The sequence below is a fragment of the Bufo bufo genome, chromosome 1 (genome assembly GCF_905171765.1).
Source record: "Bufo bufo chromosome 1, aBufBuf1.1, whole genome shotgun sequence".
In the NCBI taxonomy this organism is placed as follows: Eukaryota; Metazoa; Chordata; class Amphibia; order Anura; family Bufonidae; genus Bufo; species Bufo bufo.
In genome coordinates this window covers 731002390-731024574 of record NC_053389.1, presented here as the reverse complement: position 1 = coordinate 731024574, position 22185 = coordinate 731002390, and the positions used below count along the sequence as shown (strand labels likewise).

The window sequence follows — 22185 nt, the reverse complement described above, 5'->3', positions numbered from 1 at the left end:
TGTTATGGCTGAAACATCATTTGTTCAGTTGGTGATTTGTTGCCAATGATATTAAAATTGCTTGAAAATCCAAACATAGAGTGTATTTTCTCGAAAGGAGAAGCATAGGGACATAGTTGCTGGTAGTTTTTCCCCCAACCATAGGGGACCCGCACAATTTAGGATTATCACATCCTCTTGACCAATTAGCGTAGGATTATCATATCCTCCGGACGCATGCATCCTTCCACCTGAGGGGCATTCATATTTGACCTATTTGCCGCTGCAGGCTGTATACCTGCGGCGTCCTCTTTCCCTTTTGTACGAATTCCCCTGAAGAGTCAACATTGACAGAAACGTGCCACGTCGGAACGTCATCAGGAGCGCATATAACTGGTCACAAAAACCTCAAGATTTAGGGATCAGGAGCAAGCAGGGATAGGTATCCGGACAGGGTGCTCTGTATAGATAGGTAGAATGAAACTAGCCCCCTTCCCCATGAATAGGCTATATTGGGGCACAGAGCTCCTTCATCTATACAGACCCCGTTGACCACCTTGGGTATCCATTGGACCTACATCTGATGTCCTCTGGATTTGCCTCCCTTGAAACCTCTCCTGGTCCCATCATACGTATTGGTCTGGTAAGACTGCTTGCACCTTTCTCTAGGTGGAGCAGGATTATTCTTTATCTACCAGTGTTAGGGTACCAGGCTTGGACCCCCTACTTTTTTAGAATATTGCATCACAGGGGTGTGTTTTATCTCTATATTTAAGTAAAAGTTATGCTTTAGATACTGAAACTCTCCCCTTGGGGGCTTTTCTATTACATATTAAAGGGGTCAGGATGCTCCGATCTACTGTTTGAAGCAGCCAAGGTGCTCTGGTGCATCTTCCTAGACCAGTGAAATCCAGTTCCCGAGGAGAGGTCATCAATATAAAAATCTCTGAAAACTTTTTAAGTATAAAGTTATGGTCATGTTTAATTTATGTAATCACTCTATCAATGCATAAAACATCACCATTCACTGAATTAATAGTAGCAATTCAGAGTTTCTACCTTTAAAGGAACCCATACACATGAGAGAAAAGGTGTCCTAACCCACTGACCGCAGCATGGCTTGCTACAGTATGTTACGTGCATGGGGCTGTGCCAACTCACCCTCAAGAGATGATGTCTGGGGAAAGAAGAATGTTCATGTTCACTTTTAACATGCCGAGTCCTTTGTTCTCAAGGGAGATACATTGTGCCAGAAGTGTCTGGTAATGGCTTACTTCCCACTTCCTAGTAAGAACATATGCATGCTAGACTGAACTGAGCATGCATGTGTATGATGGAGGAATCAGGAGGAATAGCTGTCTGCTAAGCACCGCCATTGAAGATGCATGGCCAGCTTTACTGTCTCCACTGAGGGTCAAGTAAATGCATTCTTTACATCTTGAAAGAGGAAATTAATTTACCATTTGCTTCTGGAATCTCGTCACATTACAGTGTTAAATAGTTTGGTGAGTACATGTAATGCAGGAAGTTTCCCTACAATCGTATCTTGAAAACATAGACGTCTTGATATCAGGCAAGTCAGGATTTCATTCACCCTGGTACAAGATTCAGTTTGGTACTCCTTTACAAAAGAATACATAGAAATCCAATGTGCCTACATAGACTTGTCATTCAGTAGCTTAATAATTCACTTTCCCTTTCCTGTGGCTGCTGCTATCTGGTGGTGCATCAGTTTTTTATACCATGCAAAGTCAGGGTTACGTCGAAATTGTAATAGTATCTATAGTCATCACTAGAGATGAGTAAAGTTTTCAAAAATTCTATTTGGATGTTTTTGCTGTATTTTCCCCAAAAAATTGATTTTATCCGAATTAATTTGTGCCGAAGCTCATTAAAAAAAATCTGCTATTTCTCGACTGCAGGTGGTGTGTATATCAGTGTACATCACTGTGCACATAGCTAGTCCGCTGTGGTAGTGAAACAGTTACTTTGCGTCAATATGACAGGCAAGTAACGGGCGTCACTCATATAATCAGTTCACAATTCATTTATTTGGTCAGTTACAGGTCCTAAACTGACCATATAACTCAAGTGAAAATTTCCAGGTCAATGTTAGCGCAAGGTATAAAGAACCATGCAGTGGCCCAAGATTATACTATAAGGTGAAAGGAAAAACAGAGAACTAAAAAAGCTCTTAAACGTCCAATGGTGAAAATATATACAGTGGGGGAAATAATTATTTGACCCCTCACTGATTTTGTAAGTTTGTCCAATGACAAAGAAATGAAAAGTCTCAGAACAGTATCATTTCAATGGTAGGTTTATTGTAACAGTGGCAGATAGCACATCAAAAGGAATATCGAAAAAATAACTTTAAATAAAAGATAGCAACTGATTTGCATTTCATTGAGTGAAATAAGTATTTGAACCCTCTAACAAAAAAAGACTTAATACTTGGTGGAAAAACCCTTGTTTGTAAGCACAGAGGTCAAATGTTTCTTGTAATTGATGACCAAGTTTGCGCACATTTTAGGAGGAATGTTGGTCCACTCCTCTTTGCAGATCATCTCTAAATCCCTAAGGTTTCGAGGCTGTCTCTGTGCAACTCTGAGCTTGAGCTCCCTCCATAGGTTTTCGATTGGATTAAGGTCCGGAGACTGACTAGGCCACTCCATGACCTTAATGTGCTTCTTCTTGAGCCACTCCTTTGTTGCCTTTGCTGTATGTTTTGGGTCATTGTCGTGCTGGAACACCCATCCACGACCCATTTTCAGTTTCCTGGCAGAGGGAAGGAGGTTGTCGCTCAGGATTTCACGATACATGGCTCCGTCCATTTTCCCGTTTATGCGAATAAGTTGTCCTGTGCCCTTAGCAGAAAAACACCCCCAAAGCAAAATGTTTCCACCCCCATGCTTGACGGTGGGGACGGTGTTTTGGGGGTCATAGGCAGCATTTTTCTTCCTCCAAACACAGCGAGTTGAGTTAATGCCAAAGAGCTCTATTTTGGTCTCATCAGACCACAGCACCTTCTCCCAGTCACTCTCTGAATCATTCAGGTGTTCATTGGCAAACTTCAGACGGGCCTGCACATGTGCCTTCCTGAGCAGGGGGACCTTGCGAGCCCTGCAGGATTTTAATCCATTGCGGTGTAATGTGTTTCCAATGGTTTTCTTGGTGACTGTGGTCCCTGCTAATTTGAGGTCATTAACTAACTCCTCCCGTGTAGTTCTAGGATGCTTTTTCACCTTTCTCAGAACCATTGACACCCCACGAGGTGAGATCTTGCGTGGAGCCCCAGAGCGAGGTCGATTGATGGTCATTTTGTGCTCCTTCCATTTTCGAACAATCGCACCAACAGTTGTCACCTTCTCTCCCAGCTTCTTGCTAATGGTTTTGTAGCCCATTCCAGCCTTGTGCAGGTCTACAATTTTGTCTCTGACATCCTTGGACAGCTCTTTGGTCTTTCCCATGTTGGAGAGTTTGGAGTCTGCTTGATTGATTGATTCTGTGGACAGGTGTCTTTTATACAGGTGACTAGTTAAGACAGGTGTCCTTAATGAGGGTGACTAATTGAGTAGAAGTGTCTAACCACTCTGTGGGAGCCAGAACTCTTAATGGTTGGTAGGGGTTCAAATACTTATTTCACTCAATGAAATGCAAATCAGTTGCTATCTTTTATTTAAAGTTTTTTTTTCGATTTTCCTTTTGATGTGCTATCTGCCACTGTTACAATAAACCTACCATTGAAATGATACTGTTCTGAGACTTTTCATTTCTTTGTCATTGGACAAACTTACAAAATCAGTGAGGGGTCAAATAATTATTTCCCCCACTGTATAACTTTATTGAATATTTAGTCAGTGAATTATAAAACTGCCATAAAAACAGGGGAAGTAGGGAGCACAGACGCCATCCCAGTTCTACAGTGTCAGCATAAAAAAATCACAGATAGATTAGACATTAATAAGATTACATATGAGTCCAAAATATAAGGAGTGGCTGAACTATTGAAATAATATGGACAATGGCCAGAGGATAATCCACACACACATGCAGCCCGTGCACCAGGCGATGGTGTGACCTAACTGGACCTGTGTCCTATCTATGTGCAGAGTGCCAGACCAAAAGATGGATAGTACAAAAAGGGGGACTCACCAGAATGAATGCGACCTGGATAGCTGGGATGGCGTTACCCCGACGCACGTTTCGGAATACCTTCGTCAGGGGGTAACGCCATCACTGTGGGACTAGCTATTTATCCACCCTTTAGCCTATCATGTCCGCATGTTTGATTTCCTCCAGCTGAACATGCATTGACGCACAGTATGCGGCAATCCGGACTCCGAGACCCCGCCCACGGGCGTCAAGCCATGACGCGGCAGACCACATGACCCAGTCACATGACCCGCCGAGCCGGCATAGAGACGCCCAGGGGCAGGACACAGAGACAGGCGCCGCAACACTGCGCGCACCACGTCAGCTTGTGGAATCAAGCACAATACATGTATGATGGTATGAACATGAAGTACAAGAAGAAAACATCATAATAGATCGACACTGCCGGTACCGCTATATATATTATTGTAACATATAAAAAATACAAAAAATACAACAGTGTCATGGAATACCAAAGTTTTTGTCACAATGTCTTCCATATCTGTATTATATATATGGTGGTGACGTATTTCATGACACTAAGGAGGACATATCCATAAATAAATAATTAAATGTAAGGTCATATATTGCTGACACTGTAGAACTGGGATGGCGTCTGTGCTCCCTACTTCCCCTGTTTTTTATGGCAGTTTTATAATTCACTGACTAAATATTCAATAAAGTTATATATATTTTCACCATTGGACGTTTAAGAGCTTTTTTAGTTCTCAGTTTTTTCTTGTATGCATAAAGCTTGTCCAGTTATTTCGGGACACTGGATAGTCTCTCTATTAAAGGGGTTATCCCACTTAGCAGTTTCATACTTACCTGCTGCCACCGCGCGTTCACTTCCTGGATTCTGGCTGGGGGCAGGCTTCATCTTGATTGAAGTCTTCTCCCGGCCGGGCCGCGCGCTGGACTGAACGCGCACGCTGCCGCGCATGCGCAATGTGACTTATTTCTGGCCAGTATAGTACAGAGCCGGCGTGCGCGTTCGCAGCTCTGTACTATTCTGGCCGGGAAGAAGTCACCGTCGCGCATGCGCGGCAGCGTGCGCGTTCAGGACAGCGAGTGGCCCGGCCGGGAGAAAAGAAGAAGTCTTCTGGGCAAGCGCGACCATCGGGATCTTGCGGAAGAGCGGTGGTCGTAACCAGGGGAGACCGAGTCACAACAATAAGGTAAGTGGGGATGAATTTTCTCCTAATCGGTGGGAATTTGTTAATAAAGTATATTTACAAAAATGATCACTGTCAAATCATTAACAGATTTAACAGTGATCATTATGATGGGATAACCCCTTTAAGCCTCACTATTGTGTGTATACATACTCGGCTATTGACACCCTCGGTTGTGTTTTTTTTTTTTTTTTATAAGGTGAAAGAGCACACTTCTTTTATACCATCAACTGATTCCACATAGAACCTGTTCACCCCAAAATGAGTAGTATCAGGCCGCAATTTCACCCTAATTACAGAATCAAAGATTAACAGATTTACTTATGTATAAAAGAATGTGAACAACCTAAAATCAATAGTATTAGGCCACAATTTAACCCCAATTACGCAATCAAGGATTAATGGAAGTACTTATATAAAATAACAATGTGAACCCCCCAAAATCAGTAGTATCAGAATGTTATTTCACCCTAATTACAGAATCAAGGATTAATGGAATTTCTTATGTATAAAATGTGAACAACCTAAAATTTGTAGTATTAAAATTATTTTTAACCCCAATTAGTGCAGCAAGGTGTAATAGAATAGCTCCTATTAGCCAGGCTTTACACTTCTATTGGCCCCTGCTCTCTTCCCTATAGTGTGGATAAAGTCTCTTATTATATCCCAACACTATTTCTCAGCTGTCCCTGAACTGCTCAAAAGTAATATTTTGTAAGTAAAGTGTTTCCTAATCACTGTCCCTAGCACATGTCACATCTGTCCTTATGCTCAGTTCACTGGAAAACGGCAGAGACCAGACAGGATGAGGCTTTTTATAGGGCTGTGACATCACAGGGGCTGGCTAACTGCTGATTGGCTGGCTGCACGGCATTATGGGTGATCCCTCATTCCCGGGCTTCTCACTTTCACTTTGTAACATGTGCAGCAGCCATTTTAGAAAAAATCTGATTCATTACCATGAATCGCCAGGAAATTCGGATTCGTGACAAATCAAATTTTTCCTAAAATTGGGATTGAATCCCACTTCATCAACTTTGATTCGCTCAACACTAATCATCACCATTGGAACTTTACTACTAACTCTTGCCACTACTGTGCTTCCTGCATACACATACTCTTGTCCCCTAGTCCCAGTCCTGTTATTCTCCTGAGTAGGATGAGGAATGTCATATAATGAATTCAGCTTTGCTAAATCTGCTTGTTTTTGTATTTTGGAGGTTCCTGGTAACATATCTACTGGTCTACACTGTGTAGTATGGGGGCAGTACATAGTTATGTTTTTGGAGGAAAGAAAAACTTTTTAAAATCTTAGTTGAATTTGTAAACTATCAAATCAGCATTTATACTCTTTCCTAGAGTGGGTACTAGGTTGGCCACACTATACATTCTTCTGTAGAAAGACTCCAAGCTGGCAGTGCTACAAAATGCATATGTGCTACTCAATCCATTTTTGTTATTAGAAATTGAAGTTTGTGGTGGCATGGTTCATTGCCTAACCCCTAATCTATGCATGCACAGGAAATGATAAGCTCATTGGATGTTTGTGCGCAATTTCCGAAGTTAAGTTGATTGTCATAGTTGGACAATTTCTGGCGGATAACTGGGGGGGCTTCAGAGAACTTTATCCCAGAAGATTATCACAAAGATAAATCATAAATTCACCCATATACTTTTTCGGTTTGTACCTCAAAGTTTTGGTTTAGCATACAGTAATTAATTTTTATTTTTTTTTTTTTATTTTTTTTTATTTTATTTCTTGGCAGGGATATTTTTATGCTGAAGGTGTGTGATCTGTTGTGTCAGCACTCAGCACCACACTGTTTCACTAAGACACAACACAACGCTATTTTCTTGTGGCTCTGTCAAGTAATGCAATTTACCTACATTCAGTTGACTCGCTTCTTTCTTCTACTACTCAGTCAGGGTCCTTAGGATAAATCATTAACAATAAAAGTTGATACTCCCCTTAAAAAAACATACAAAGTGGGCTGAATAGCCATGATCATAGGCATGTGCATGTGTGGTAGAAAATGCTAGGTAGAAAAGTGATTGTTCATCTTAAACTGGCCATACATAAAATAGTTGTTGGCCAAATGCTCGTTTGTCCAACAGCTACATCCTCCCATATATGTATTCTTGGCCAAGAATCCATTTGTAGTAAATCAGGAGAGGGGAAAAAGCTGCTGAGAACGAAAGCATTGGGCAGTTGATATGTAAGAAGCCTGATCTGTATCTCCCCCTGACATCAGTAGTGAGAGAAGAGTTTGGTGGCCATCAGAGATGGTCGGTGAACCTGTCAAAATGAGTGGTTTCAGCTAAGGCTACTTTCACACTTGCGGCAGAGTGATCCGGCAAGCAGTTCCGTCGCAAACGGACAGCAATCCGGCAATCTGCATGCAAACGGACAGCATTTGTACATGGATCCGGATGCAGATCCATCTCACAAATGCATTGCAAGAATGGATCCGTCTGTCTGTTTGTCATACGGACAAACGGATCTGTTTCTATTTTTTTTCACATTTTTATGCGCAGACCAGAAGGACGGAGTCGGCATTGCGGTATTTTTAATGCTGGATCTGGCACTAATACATTTCAATGTAAAATAATGCCGGATCCGGCATTCCGGCAAGTGTTCCAGAATTTTGGACGGAGATAAAACCGCAGCATGCTGCGGTATTATCTCCATCCTGAAAAGTCAAAAAGACTGAACTGAAGAATGCATGGGGATAAAACTGATCAGTTATTTTCCGATATTGAGCCCTAGGATGGAACTCAGTGCCGGAAAAGAATAACGCTAGTGTGAAAGTACCCTGAGACACATTGTGTATGGCCAACTTTAGGTTACAGATATGTAAAAACTGCAATATACATGTAATTATTGATAAATCTTGTCCTTGGCTCTACATGTTCCCGTCTCACTAGACTAAGTCATAATTTATAAGATCATTTTTCTCGCCGCTGCTGATGTAAATTATTTCTAGAATAAAGAAGGCACTAGAACATGGCTAAAACTTAGATATAAAGAAAATGTGCAAGATCATTGAGTCACTTCCAAACCATTGTCTGCTCAATTATGTATTATCATTTCTGAATATAATATTTAATTGAAATATAATCCTTGGCTGCTTCCCCTCTTACCACCGTGAGTGTGCAGATTTGAAGAATAAAATTCAGCCAGATTATCTTTTGAATACATGCAAGGGAAGAAAGGGTATGGTATTTTCAAAGATCTTCTGGATTAGTAGGAGATATTTATTGCGTGTGTACTCGGCATGGATGTGTGGGGAGAAATATTTCTTAATTGCATCCTAATACTCATTAATCTTTAAAAGAAATGCTTTATGTAAAAGTAATACTGTAGAAAAAATGAGTTAATACAAGCTATTCAAGAAACTATGTTGATGAAAATTGACACCTTTTGCCTACACAATGGAGAGCTCATTGAAGATGAAGTTATGGAGAGTCATAGTGACAAATCTTTTTGAAGCATTTCTTAATATTTTATGGAAAAGCAGGTTGTTGTTTTTTTAGAGTGAGATGTATAGGGTCTGGCCTCAAATATAGTCATGTGATCTCGAGGAAGAATGGTCAAAGATGTTACGAGCAACAGGAAGCTCTTGCCTGTTTCTCAATAACCTTGAGGCAAATAGTATGCTAATGACTTACCAGGGAATCTTATTGTGGTACCAACTTGCTTAACCCAGTGTTTTCTGGGAGGGGCTTTTTTTATTATTACACCTTTAAACACCTTTAGTATCTGGGTTTCTTTGCCAGGTATAGCGAACACTCTGTGCAGTTGTGTGTTTACTTGAATCCTAGTCCACCGTTTATTTTTAATTTTTTTATGCATCATAGGAATTTCTCTTTTTGCATTGTAGATGTGTTTGTTGTAGGTTCAGATTTAAGTTGCTGTTTAGATTTTGTGATGTTATGGCTGTCTTGTTAGACTTAGGGTCCATTCACACGTCCGTTGTTTCTTTCCTAATCTGTTCCGTGTTTTGCGGAACAGATCTGGACCAGATCTGTACCCATTCATTTTCAATGGGTCCTGAAAAAAATCGGACAGCTCAATGTCTGATTTTTTTTCAGGACCCATTGAAAATGAATGGGTACAGATCTGGTCCAGATCTGTTCCGCAAAAAACGGAACAGATCAGGAAAGAAACAACGGACGTGTGAATGGACCCTTAGGGTACTTTCACACTTGTGGCAGAGGATTCTGGCAGGCAGTTCCGTTGCTGTGCAAAACATGTGCAAACTGATGGCATTTGTCAGGATGATTCTGATCCGTATGACAAATGCATTGAAATGCCAGCTCCGTTTCTCCGGAGTCATCCGGCATTTTTTTTTTTCGTCCATGCGCAGACCGCAATGCCGGATCCGTTTTGCCGGAACACATCCGGCATTAATGCATTTCAATGAAAAAATATGCCAGATCCGGTATTCCGACAAGTATTCCAGAATTTTGGACGGAGAAAAAAACGCAGCATGCTGCGGTATTATCTCCGTCCTGAAAAGGCAAAAAGACTGAACTGAAGACATCCTGATGCATCCTGAATGGATTGCTCTCCATTCAGAATGCATTAGGATAAAACTGATCAGTTCTTTTCTGGTATTGATCCCCTAGGACGGAACTCAATACCGGAAAAGTTTAACGCAAGTGTGAAAGTACCATTAGCAGTTCAGGCTTAGTTTCTGCCACATTATATGCCTCTTACCTATCTTCATTGCTGTCTTCCTGTATGCTATTGCCCTGTTCCATTGCCAGACTCCATCTAACTGTTGTCATCCTTGTCAAGTTTGCTGTCATCTATTGGAGAGTTTATTGTTGTCTGATATGTGCTTCATATATCTTTTCTTGTGATCATCTGTTTGTTATGTTATTCTGTTCTACTCAAGTCCTGGAAGTATCTAAGTACCAAGAGCCATTGATTTAGGAAAAGTTACTGCCATAGAGGAAGTCAGCCAGCATCATTGCAAAGTCACTTTCCCCCTTTCAGTCACAGTGGTCATTGCTGCCCTAGTGTCATGTGATCATCATGAAAATTTTATATTTTTATTCTCTTTTATGGAAATACAGTATGACAACAAAAAAAATAATGATAATGAATAAGCATTCTTTGCAATTTCCGACTAATCTATGTAGAGTCTAATTTTTATATTTATTTTTGAGTTGTAATGTTCAGCATCTTCACTTCAGTGATATTTCTATAAATTGTTCTCCATCTAGAAGACTTTGACCTCAACCTTACATTTCTACTCTTTGTATTCCAATCTAATGGATGTCTCCCAAAATAGGCACATTGGGCATTCATGCTACGCCAGCCTCATGTTTTACAAAAATATTGTCATACTTGTATATATAGGTTAGCAGGATGTAGAAGAATTCACTGAAATGTACCATAGTGTGGACTATATCAGTAAAGTATTTATGACAGTCCAGCTATGTGTTAAGATATCTAATAAATACTGTCTATCAGTATTTATTTGCACTTAAACCCTTCCAAAATCATTTTAATCTGCTTCCAAATACAATATTACAAGCTTTTGTCAATGATTCATTCGCGCACTTGTTCTGATACTTAAAGGGGTTGTCCGAGTTATATAAATATAGACAAATCTGCTTTATAACATATCTATGAATACCTTTGTAAATTACTCTCTTTATCTATAATAGCTTTTTTCTTCACTGCTGATGTGGGTCACGTGACCCGTGACGTCATCCAGCAAGCACCCTGTGCTGACGTTTCATGTACAGGCTTAGCCCTGCCTTAGGGAGTGGCCTGGCTCTGTACACAAAATGTCAGAGCCTGTGGCCTGCACCCTTCCTCTGCGTCTGGCTGCTGGCCGCTTCTGCGAGGGATCGCGCATGTGCGATCCTTACCAGTGCCGGCAGCCGTGAGAAAAAAGCATCGCCCTGATCCACTGGCCATCGGACCCCAAAGCCACCTCCCCCCAGACAACCACATACAAGTAAAGCCTTGCCCATGATTGAAGCTATATATACACTGAGAAAAAATATAAACGCAACACGTTTGGTTTTGCTCCAATTTTGCATGAGCTGAACTCTAAGATCTGAAACATTTTCTACATACACAAAAGACCCATTACTCTCAAATATTGTTCACAAATCTGTCTAAATCTGTGAGCACTTATCCTTTGCCAAGATAATCCATCCCACCTCACAGGTGTGGTATATCAAGGTGCTGATTAGACAGCATGAATATTGCACTGGTGTGCCTTAGACTGCCCACAATAAAAGGCCACTCTGAAATGTGCAGTTTGATCACACAGCACAATGCCACAGATGTCACAACATTTGAGGGAGCGTGCAATTGGCATGCTGACTGCAGGAATGTCTACCAGAGCTGTTGCCTGTGCAATGAATGTTCATTTCTCTACTATAAGACGTCTCCAAAGGCGTTTCAGAGAATTTGGTAGTACATCCAACCACCCTCACAACCGCAGACCACGTTTAAGCACACCACCCCAGGACACCCACATCCAGCATGTTCATCTCCATGATTGCCTGAGAGCAGCCACCCGGCACCCAACTGCAGCAACAATCGGTTTGCATAACCAAAGACTTTCTGCACAAACTGTCAGAAACCGTCTCAGGGAAGCTCATCTGCATGCTCGTCGTCCTCATCGGGGTCTGGACCTGACTGCAGTTCATCGCTGTAACCGACTTGAGTGGGCAAATGCTCACATTCAATGGTGTCTGGCATGTTGGAGAGGCATTCTGTTCACGGATGAATCCCAGTTTTCTCTGTTCAGGGAAGATGGCAGACAGCGTGTGTGGCGTTGTGTGGGAAAGTGGCTTGCTGATGTCAACGTTGTGGATCGAGTGGCCCATGGTGGCGGTGGGGTTATGGTATGTTATGGACAACGAACACAGGTGCATTTTATTGATGGCATTTTGGATGCACAGAGATACCGTGACGAGATCCTGAGGCCCATTGTGGTGCCATTCATCGACGACAATCACCTCATGTTGCAGCATGATAATGCACAGCCCCATATTGCAAGTATCTGTACACAATTCCTGGAACCTGAAAACATCCCAGTTCTTGCATGCCCAGCATACTCTCCGGACATTTCACCCATTGAGCATGTGTGGGATGCTCTGGATCGGCGTATACGTCAGGGTATATGACAGCGTGTTCCAGTTCCTGACAATATTCTGCAACTTCGCACAGCTATTGAAGAGGAGTGGACCAACATTCCACAGGCCACAATCAACAACCTGATCAACTCTATGTGACAGAGATGTGTTGCACTGCGTGAGGCAAATGGTGGCCACACCAGATACTGACTGGTTTTCTGACTATCCTCTGGATAGATCATCAGCATCTGATTGGCGGGGGTCCGACACCCGGGACCCCTGCTGATCAACTATTTTAGAAGGCAGCGGCGCTGGCAGTAGTGCCGCAGCCTTCTCGCAGTTTACCGCAGGCCTAGTGACGTCATGACTAGTATCAATGGCCTGGGCGGGGCTAAGCTCCATTCAAGTGAACAGAGCTTAGCCCTGCCCAGGCCATTGATACTAGTCATAACGTCACTGGGCCTGCGGTAAACAACGAGAAGGCCCCAGCACTACTGCCAGCACCGTTGCCTTCTCAAACAGCTTATCAGCAGGGGTCCCAGGTGTTGTACCCCCGCCGATCAGATGCTGATGATCTATCCAGAGAATAGATCATCAGTTGAAAAAAAACTCCAGAACCCCTTTAACTAATGTATATGTAAGCCCGGAAGACTTTTATAATGTTTTTTTTTTTTTCTTCATTACTCGGAAAACTCCTTTAAAGGAAATGTGTCACCAAAAATGTTATCTCCCAGTTAGAACCAGATAGTGACACATCTCCTTTTTTCCTAATATGTTTATATTCTGATTGTAGATTTATTTATTCTGTTTCCTGAACATGATTATGGATGCTGCCATCTGCACCCTGAACATGATTATGGAGCTGTTCTTAACAGTAGAGATGAGCAAAGTTTGGAAAATTCCATTCGGCAGCTTCATTGAAGCTTGACTAGAAATTCTGTTCATTACGAATTAATATGCTATGTTAAAACCCCTTTCATTCTATCAATCAATGGAACAGTTTTTAACGCCCATTGAGACAGTACACCCATCTAACGGCCATTAAAAGCGATAATACACCAGTGCACAGGCATAGGCAGTCAGCTCCTCTTTTGATTGAAAAAGAACTGCCGAAGGACCTGCTCTGAGTATGATGTCACTGTGTGCTCCCAGTGTCATTATGTAGTGACGTCATCACGCTCACGTGAACTGTGTGAAAACGACAGGATTTTATGGTTTTTGTTTAACTATAGATATTGACATAGAAAATAAAAAAAAAACACCAAAAAATATTAACATAAAAAAAAATTAGCATTTAAACAATAAGTCATTTTCTGATGACACATTCCCTTTAAAGAGTTTGTCCATCTTGGCAACATCTTTCCTTCTACTCTACATATAGACTTCATAGAGTCTAGTTGCTAACAAAGACCTATTCTAGCTTAAAGAGGACCTTTCATCGGTCCAAACATTGTGAACTAAGTATCATGACATATACAGCGGCGCCCAGGGATCTCACTGCACTTACTATTATCCCTGGGCGCCGCTCCGTTCTCCCGTTATGTCATCTGGTATGTTCGGGGACTTGGTTATAGTAGGAGGAGACTGCCCTTGTTCTGCTGGGTGTCTCCTTCTCCTAAGCTGTAGCGCTGGCCAATCGCATCGCAGAGCTCACAGCCTGGGAGAAAAAACCTCCCAGGCTGTGAGCTCTCCGCTGCGATTGGCCAGCGCTACAGCCTAGGAGAAGGAGACGCCCAGCAGAACAAGGGCAGAGTCCGCCTACTATAACCAAGTCCCCTAAGTCTCTGCCTACTATAACCAAGTCCCCGAACATACCGGAGGACATAATGGGAGAACGGAGCGGTGCCCAGGGATAATAGTAAGTGCAGTGAGATCCCTGGGCACTGATGTATATGTCATGATACTTAGTTCACAATGTTTGGACCGATGAAAGGTCCTCTTTAAGTGAATTGGGGCATCCATGTGTTACATGGTCATCTACAGTATTTGCAATATTTGATCAGGTGTAGCTTCCCCCACAAAAATATGGCGAGTTGCTAATGGTTTCTGGTGCCAGATAAGTGGCAAATATCTGAACTCTTGGTCAGCTACAATTTAAAAAGAAAGTGCTTGTCAAGAAGAAGCTACCCTTTTAATGTAAAGTAGATATGCATAATGTAAAGCAAGATGAATGGACTCATCTACTGTTAGTGAACACTACAAATTCAGACATTCCTCTTTACTCCATACAAAAGTTACCATGTGATCTTCAAAGTGTAAGGATACCCGGTTTAAGGCTTACTGGAATGGTCACTACACTATAAGAAAAGAATGGTACACTCTTGATAACATAAAAAGGTCTATGAGTGGGTGAGCAATAAAAAAAAAGGCAATCACATTTTAAAGAATTTACAACCCTTGCAAATTAAAGGGAGATTTTAATCTGAAATACAGTGAGTCATTACAGGTTCTTAAATTATATGAATTGATGCGAAGTTATATGAAGTTAGCTATAATTACCAATGAATGAATAATGCATATGTTAATATTCCCATAGCTCTAGTGATATTCAAAATGTTGCTTTGTAACTGAATCTGTATTGTTGTAGCTAATGTAATTTGTAATTTGTTAAGTTAAGGCTGTTCAAATGATGTATCCTGCCGTGTCTTATAAGAGGTTTGTATTATACGACTCAGCGTGTATGCATCAAGGTAACTTTTTAAAAAAGCAAACTTCAAATAATTAATTCTTCCCTCAGCATTCAATAGCAATGGAGAACATATTAACTCAGTGATGTCCCTGGATCAAATGCTGTTTAAACACTTGAATTTCTCCTGTACAAGCAAAATTAGTCTTATGTAAACTACACTATTGTGAAAGGGTCTTTCAACATTTTCCCAGGTAACATATTCTTCTAACCAGAGAAGAGTGTGGCTACAAAGAGAACTTCTCATTCTGGAGGACCTGGCTTGTTTTTTGGATTGCATGGACAGTCCTTTTTCAATTTCATTACAGAGAAAATTAACACTTTCTATAGAATTCTGCCATCGATTACAGATGATTGTTAGAAGTCCAAACAGTAGGACACATTGTCATCAGCTTGTCGTAAGGGGAAAGTCTTCTAGCAAAAATACATTGTCCAAAGTGGACAATCCTTTCAAATGGTATGCTTGACATGCCTGACAATGCCATCAATAGCGATCTATATGATTGAAACCTCAACAATTCTTCAATAGAAAGGAAATGATTTAGACCTCTTTCACATGTCCCTGTCTGTGATGTCATCTGTGACATCATTGACTTGATGCCATCTGTGACAGGGTGGTCAGTGATTCACCCATGAAGATGTCTGTGAAGAATCCGTGTTTGGTCCATGTGTCCATTATTTGTCCTTGTCTGTCATTAGTATTTCACAGACGCTGTTAGGCTGACTATTAATTTCCAGAGCATATTCTAGCAATACTCTGGATCAAACATAAACCGTAGGCTATAATGTGCGTGAGAGTTCCATAATCATGGACAAAAAAATAGGGCATGCTTCTGTGGTGTCAACACAGACCCATGGCCCTTGGGAAACCAGTGATGTGTGAATAGGCATGGTAAAGTAAATGGATACGTAAGCAGTCCATGGAGACCTCAGACAGCGCATATCTGTGATTCAATGACATGTAGAAAAGACCAGAGAAAGATAGAAAGACTTTGTGAGTGCATGAGCCCATCAATATCTTTTCTCATGATGATATGGTAAAAGATAATTTTAAGATGCATTTTCAGACACAACATTTACCCTAAAAGCCCTTCATTTGCCCTTTTCTTTTAAGTTGTCGAATATTAAATTCCTTAGTTTTCAGAAAATATTTTTGGTGAAAAAGTTGTGGATATCTATTAGTATTGGTGTACTGCTGATAACTGCTTTAACACCTGTACTTCTCTGCAGGGGAGACACCAAGCCTCTACCTCCTGGAGTAGTCCCGATGTAGTTAACAGCTGACCCATAGAGATCAGAGACACTGGTGCACAGCACCGAGGAATCAGGCACAACTCGTAGTTAGTAACAGGCCATGGTCAGCGCAGGAAGAGTACATGCAAATCCATGAAACAGGTCTGAGGTCAGGGTTGGCGTCAGAGGGTCACTATGATAAACAAGCACAGATCGGGCCAGGCAGAGGAGGTTCAGAATGCACTAAACCAGCAGAGGTTGGTACACAGGCAGACAACAACACCTTAGCAAGATCCTTATTATAGGATCCGTATTGCTTAGGCAGTGAGTGAGACAAACAGCCTAGCAGCTGCACACAGAGCACAATGAGGTTAACCCTTGCAATACTGTAGAATAAGGTGAGATTCAATGTAGAATATTCCTAATAGACACACAGGACACCAGTGCTCAGGACTGCTTCCAGAGCACTGGAATTGCAGAAGACACAGGGTGAGTGGAGTGGCATTCGTGCCGTCCTAAACATGACACAAGTTATAATATGGTGCATGCCTGGTCATACTCAATGTAGCTTATCATTCCTGTTCAATACAGAATAGCAATGCAAATCTTTACTAAATTAGTCCCACTGTGTAAGACTGGCCATTCATGAAGCTTTTATCTTCCACAGTTATGGAACATTTGTAAGCACCGTAAAAGTGGTGGTGGGCACCCTTCAGAGCACCATACGTTTCAAAGCAATTTCTGCATTAAATAGATATCTTACATTTGCACACAATCTCTGTGTAGTTCATCTAATGGTAATCAACAGTGGTTGCTTCCATGAAACTTACTTATGTCTTGTCTTGAACTGAACAGATTTCTGCAAGATAAAGCACATTCTTTTCCCACTGCCATTTGACTACTTACAGTAGTCCCTCAGCGGTGTTGATTTCACTGAACAACTTGAATTAATCTGTCTTGTTTTCCTCCCTCCTTACTTATTTTCTGCACAGGCGCTGAAAACGCTAGTGACATTGCTCTGTACTCTGGTCTGGGAGCTGCCATCATTGCTGTGGCTGTGCTGGTGGTGGGAATTACGTTATATCGAAGGAGCCAGAGCGAGTATGGCGTGGATGTTATTGATTCGTCTGCCCTGACAGGAGGCTTTCAGACTTTCAATTTCAAAACTGTCCGACAAGGTTGGTTTACTGTGACCTTGGTTTCCTTTTTCACCTAATGAACTTATCTTGCAGGTTTTTTCTGTAAATTTATCAGATGACAAGGTGGTCTTCACAAAGTCTAACTTCATGATGTCACTTAATCAGTTACAGAATATGTGTCAGGTATAATACTTTTTTTTTTAAAAAAGTACTGTGCATTGGGTTCAGAAATCATTTAGGGATGGCTTCTTGTAAAATATACTGTATGTGCCAAATATGGGTCAGCTTAGGGACTCAAACCTGAAATGATAGGGATCCAACGTAAAGGTATGGACACCTTTCCATTTCTTAGCAATCAAGATATCAGCAGGGAGGGTGAGGAGACTGTATTGTACTTGGCAGATCAGAGAGTAGAAGGTGAAGACAACATACAAGAGGACAGCTCACAGGCTGTAGATATGGAGGAAAGCACACACAATGCAGCTTGTAGGAGAAGACTTACATAGGCTGTGTACAAGTGCAGAGAGAAAGCAAAGCATGCAAAACAAACTCTGCAGAGGGAAGAGATACCGGCTGTGGGGATCTACAGTTCATTGAGGGAACCTTGAATGCCAACATGTACTGCCACAGGGCCACAGGGCAGTATTCCAGCATAATAGCGACCCCAAACACACCTCCAAGACTATCACTGCCTTGCTAAAGAAAGTGCAGGTTAAGATGCTGGACTGGCCAAGCATGTCTCCAGATCTAAACAATATTGGTCATCTATGGGGAACCCTCAAACGGGAAGTGGAGGAGCGCAGGGTCTCTAACATCCACCAGCTTCTTGATTTTGTCATGGAGGAGTGGAAGAGGATTCCAGTGGCAACCTGTGAAGCTCTAGTGAACTCCATGCCCAAGAGAGTTAAGGCAGTGCTGGAACATAATGGTGGCCACACAAAATATATTAACATTTGGCACAATGTGGCCATTTTCACTTAGGGGTGTACTCACTTTTGTTGCCAGCGGTTTAGACATTAATGGCTGTGTGTAGAGTTATTTTGAGGGCACATCAAATTTACACTGTTATACAAGATGTGCACTGACATTGTATCAAAGTGTCAGATCTTCAGTGTTGTCCCATGAAAAGATAGAATAAAATATTGAAAAAAATGTGAGGGGTGTACTCACTTTTGCAAGATACTGTATGCTCCCCTGCCAATTATGTGACTTCCTTCACTTCTGGCCCCAGTGACTTGCCTTCTATGATGTGATATGCTATTGATTGTTTTCTGTTCCTGTGCTCAAATTAACAAGTTCTTAGATGGCCTCAAAAGACAGGCATGTTCCATTTAAGAGAACTGGGTTACAAGTGGGGGAAGTCACATGATCAGCAAATGGATCATCATGCCACATATGTGTACTCTGGATTATTGTGGTTTTGTGACTGGGAGGGGGGGGAGGCGGTCACAAAAGAGAGTTGGAGTCCAAACTAAAATTACTTTATTATTAGTAAGGGAATTATTTTATGGAAATGTATGTGTAGTTTTATGACTGTACAAGCCTTTTAACCTTCTTGGTTGGTTTTTATGAGTGATGGAGTTATCCTAAATTCAAACCCATATATTATGGAAAGATGGAGGCCTCTAGTTCTTTTCTTCCCCTTCCAGCTGTTTTCTGGATTTCAATGTAAAAGAATTATGTATAGGATGCAAAACACCATTTAAAAATAGGGAACACTTCTCGCCCATTAAGGAAAGAGTGTTGTTACACAATGTTCTTTAGCAATGGAGACCAATGAATAAAATATTATGCTCCAGGAAGCCTTCAGGCAAGGGATGAAAATGAAAATACTAGCATTTTTTATTTTGTAACTGGTAACTTTCTCTTGTCCTGGAGATGAGTTCTGTGATGACTGAAGAACATACTTTGCACATTATCTAGGTCTGTGACACATGGATGGTGTTAGTTCTGACTACTGTGCGATACCTTAACTTTGGTGTGAATAAGTCTTATGTCTATCATTGCAGCTCAGCTCAACTAAGTTAGGTTTACACCATGTACAGCACTGTATATATTAATATATATGAAGGAAGCAATTATATTAGGCACATACATTTATCGCTTCTTTGTGTGTCCTGAATCTAGGCTGTCATCATCTTGATTACCATAAATCCATATTCATGAGTTTTATATAGTTGTACTACGATAGTTTCCATATTAAGCCTATATACCCAAAGTCTTCCTCACTTGGGTGAGTCTGTAATCACTCGGTGCCTTGTTCTGCTCAAATCCAGTTTCCTTAATGCATCAAAGTGAAGTCACATGAGAGATGACTTTTCATATATTTAATATGTGGATTTACCTGCAATACAACCAGCACTTTTCTAATATATTTTAATAATGGAATTGCTCTCTGGGTCAGTCAAAGAACATAGACTGGTGTAAATGATTTCATTAAAAGGGATTTCCTGTCTCCGGGGCTAGATGTAGAATATAGTTGTATAACCAGAACCCAATAAAGGTTTATACTTACTAGATCCATGTAGAGTCAGTGTGGTGCAGAAGGTCCCACAATGGTTAGAGCCGACTGGAGTCTAATGGCTGGATGTGATATTAGAATACCTCTTCATCAGGGTTGCCAACAGTCTATAAATTCCTGGACAGCCCAAAAAATAGTAGCCTTTTCCACTATTCTTGGCTATAGACAGGAAAATACATACCATATGTTCAAATTGTCACAGGGTCCTAGTGGGTAAAGGAAACCCATTGCCACCTAAAAATAGCCTTTTACTATTTATTAGATTGCAAAAAGGTCAAAAAGCTAATGAACTTTATGGTTATAAAATACTGATGGATTGTTAAAGTCATATGATGCAAAGGGCTCATATACTGCTCTTGCACAGGGATGCTCTAACATCTGTGTCCACCCTTGGTTATAGACACATTGGTCCATGTGAGTGCATCTAGATTCTTGCAAGCGTAGTACTAAAATATGGAACAATGTGTTGCATCTATGTAGCAATGTGTTGCATCTATGTTCAGAGAAGTTCTATGATCCTAGCCCAGAAAGGGGTATGGCTTAATGGAAGAGGGGCTTGGGTATAAAATCAGCCAAAAATGCACAACAATTCTGTCTCAAACTATGCCAATCAATAGGTGGTATCATCCAGCCTGAGCCGCTATTATAAATTTGGTGCATGTCTAAATTTACACCTTCATAGGATCTGATATGATCTTTAGGATTTATTATTATTTTCAAAGTGTGTTAAAACATTTTGGCCATGCTTTTTAAAAGCTGTTCAGTTAAAAGGAAAAAATCATGCTACCAACCCTGTTCTTCATCCTATGTTCCATAGAGTAGTGTCATCTTATCATTACCATTATGATCAAAGGAACTGAGGGCTACTAGAGTTAGTCTAATTCGACTTCCAAAAATGCCGGATACATATGGCTGAAAATCTTCCATTCAAGCTTTCTGCATGCTCTGATGTCCTCCTCCTCTCTTGTTCTCCATGTACAAGAACAACCCTTCCTTACTATTACTTTTGTTCGAAGATGAATAAGGCCCACCTCGATTACTTCCCCTGCAGTGAAGAGGAAGAGTGCAATATGTGAGTGCTTCTCTCTCCTCGTTCTAGCTATCTGTGAGGGCCTCGGCACTCAGATTCCTACCAATCAAAAGTTTTGATATGTCTTTACGACATATCAAAAATTTTATAAAAACTCAGGAACCCTTTAAGTCTAACTGTTATATCTTGAGATGTTACTCTATTTTCTAAACTACCACTTTATTGGAGTAAGATTGAAATAATTTTCGCGACTTAAAAAAAAAAGTCTCAGTTATTAAATCTGGCTTAAAGGTCTCGGTTGATAAATCTGGTCTCATAATAAAAAAAAAATCATTTGCCCAGAGTACACCGAACACTGCATACTTTTTCCCCATGTTGTCAACACTTTCTTTCCTCCATTCTTGGCATCACTGCATCCTGGCAAGATGTTTTCATGTAGAACTTACTGTTTTCATGAGCTTGTTTACCAAACCCAGCATGCTTTGCTCTGTAATTATTTACAGGGCTTGCTCCACCTAACAAAAATGGAGATTGTAGGTGTAGGGGGTGTAACTACTGCGGCAGAAGGAATAATTGAAAAAACTGAAACTGAAAAAAAAAAATTACAGAGCAAAGCATGCTAGGTTTAGTTAACTGGAAAGCAGGGAATAAACCATATAAACATCCTGCCAGGATGCAGTGATGTCAAGAACAGGAGAAGGAAAGTATTGATATGAAGAAAGGTATATGGGGCAAAAAATATGCAGTGTTTGGTGTTCTTTGGAAGATAAAAATTCATTATGGGACCAGAGAATCATTCTAAGTCAGCTTGACAGGCTAACCATACCCATTTGCTCATACACTTTTCAAAACTAGAGTAAATGATATAAAAAATGCCACAATTAATTTTTCACAAATAAGCACAAAAGGTCACAAAGCTTTAGTTTGCAAGTTTTTTGTTTTTATTTACACAGAATTCTGCAGTGGTGGGCTTGATAAATTCCCCCAATAGGTGTGGACAATCATTCTGTTCACCACTGAGGACCACCTATTATACAGATGTAAAATAGCAAGATAATGCCTGGCAATTGCATAAGCTTAGAGAACGTGCACTGAAGATAAGGAGAAGGGTCAGCTCCTCCTGGAATAGCTCCTCAAGCAGTTAGCTGTATTTTAGTTGA

General features: G+C 41.0%; 1 protein-coding gene across 1 annotated transcript in view; it reads left to right on the top strand.

Moving 5' to 3' along the window:
- UNC5D (unc-5 netrin receptor D) overlaps nt 1-22185 on the top strand; it is a 709113-nt gene that overhangs the window by 543182 nt on the left and 143746 nt on the right. The window contains 1 exon segment of the mRNA XM_040415688.1: nt 17328-17513. Coding sequence (XP_040271622.1) covers nt 17328-17513 — 186 coding nt within the window.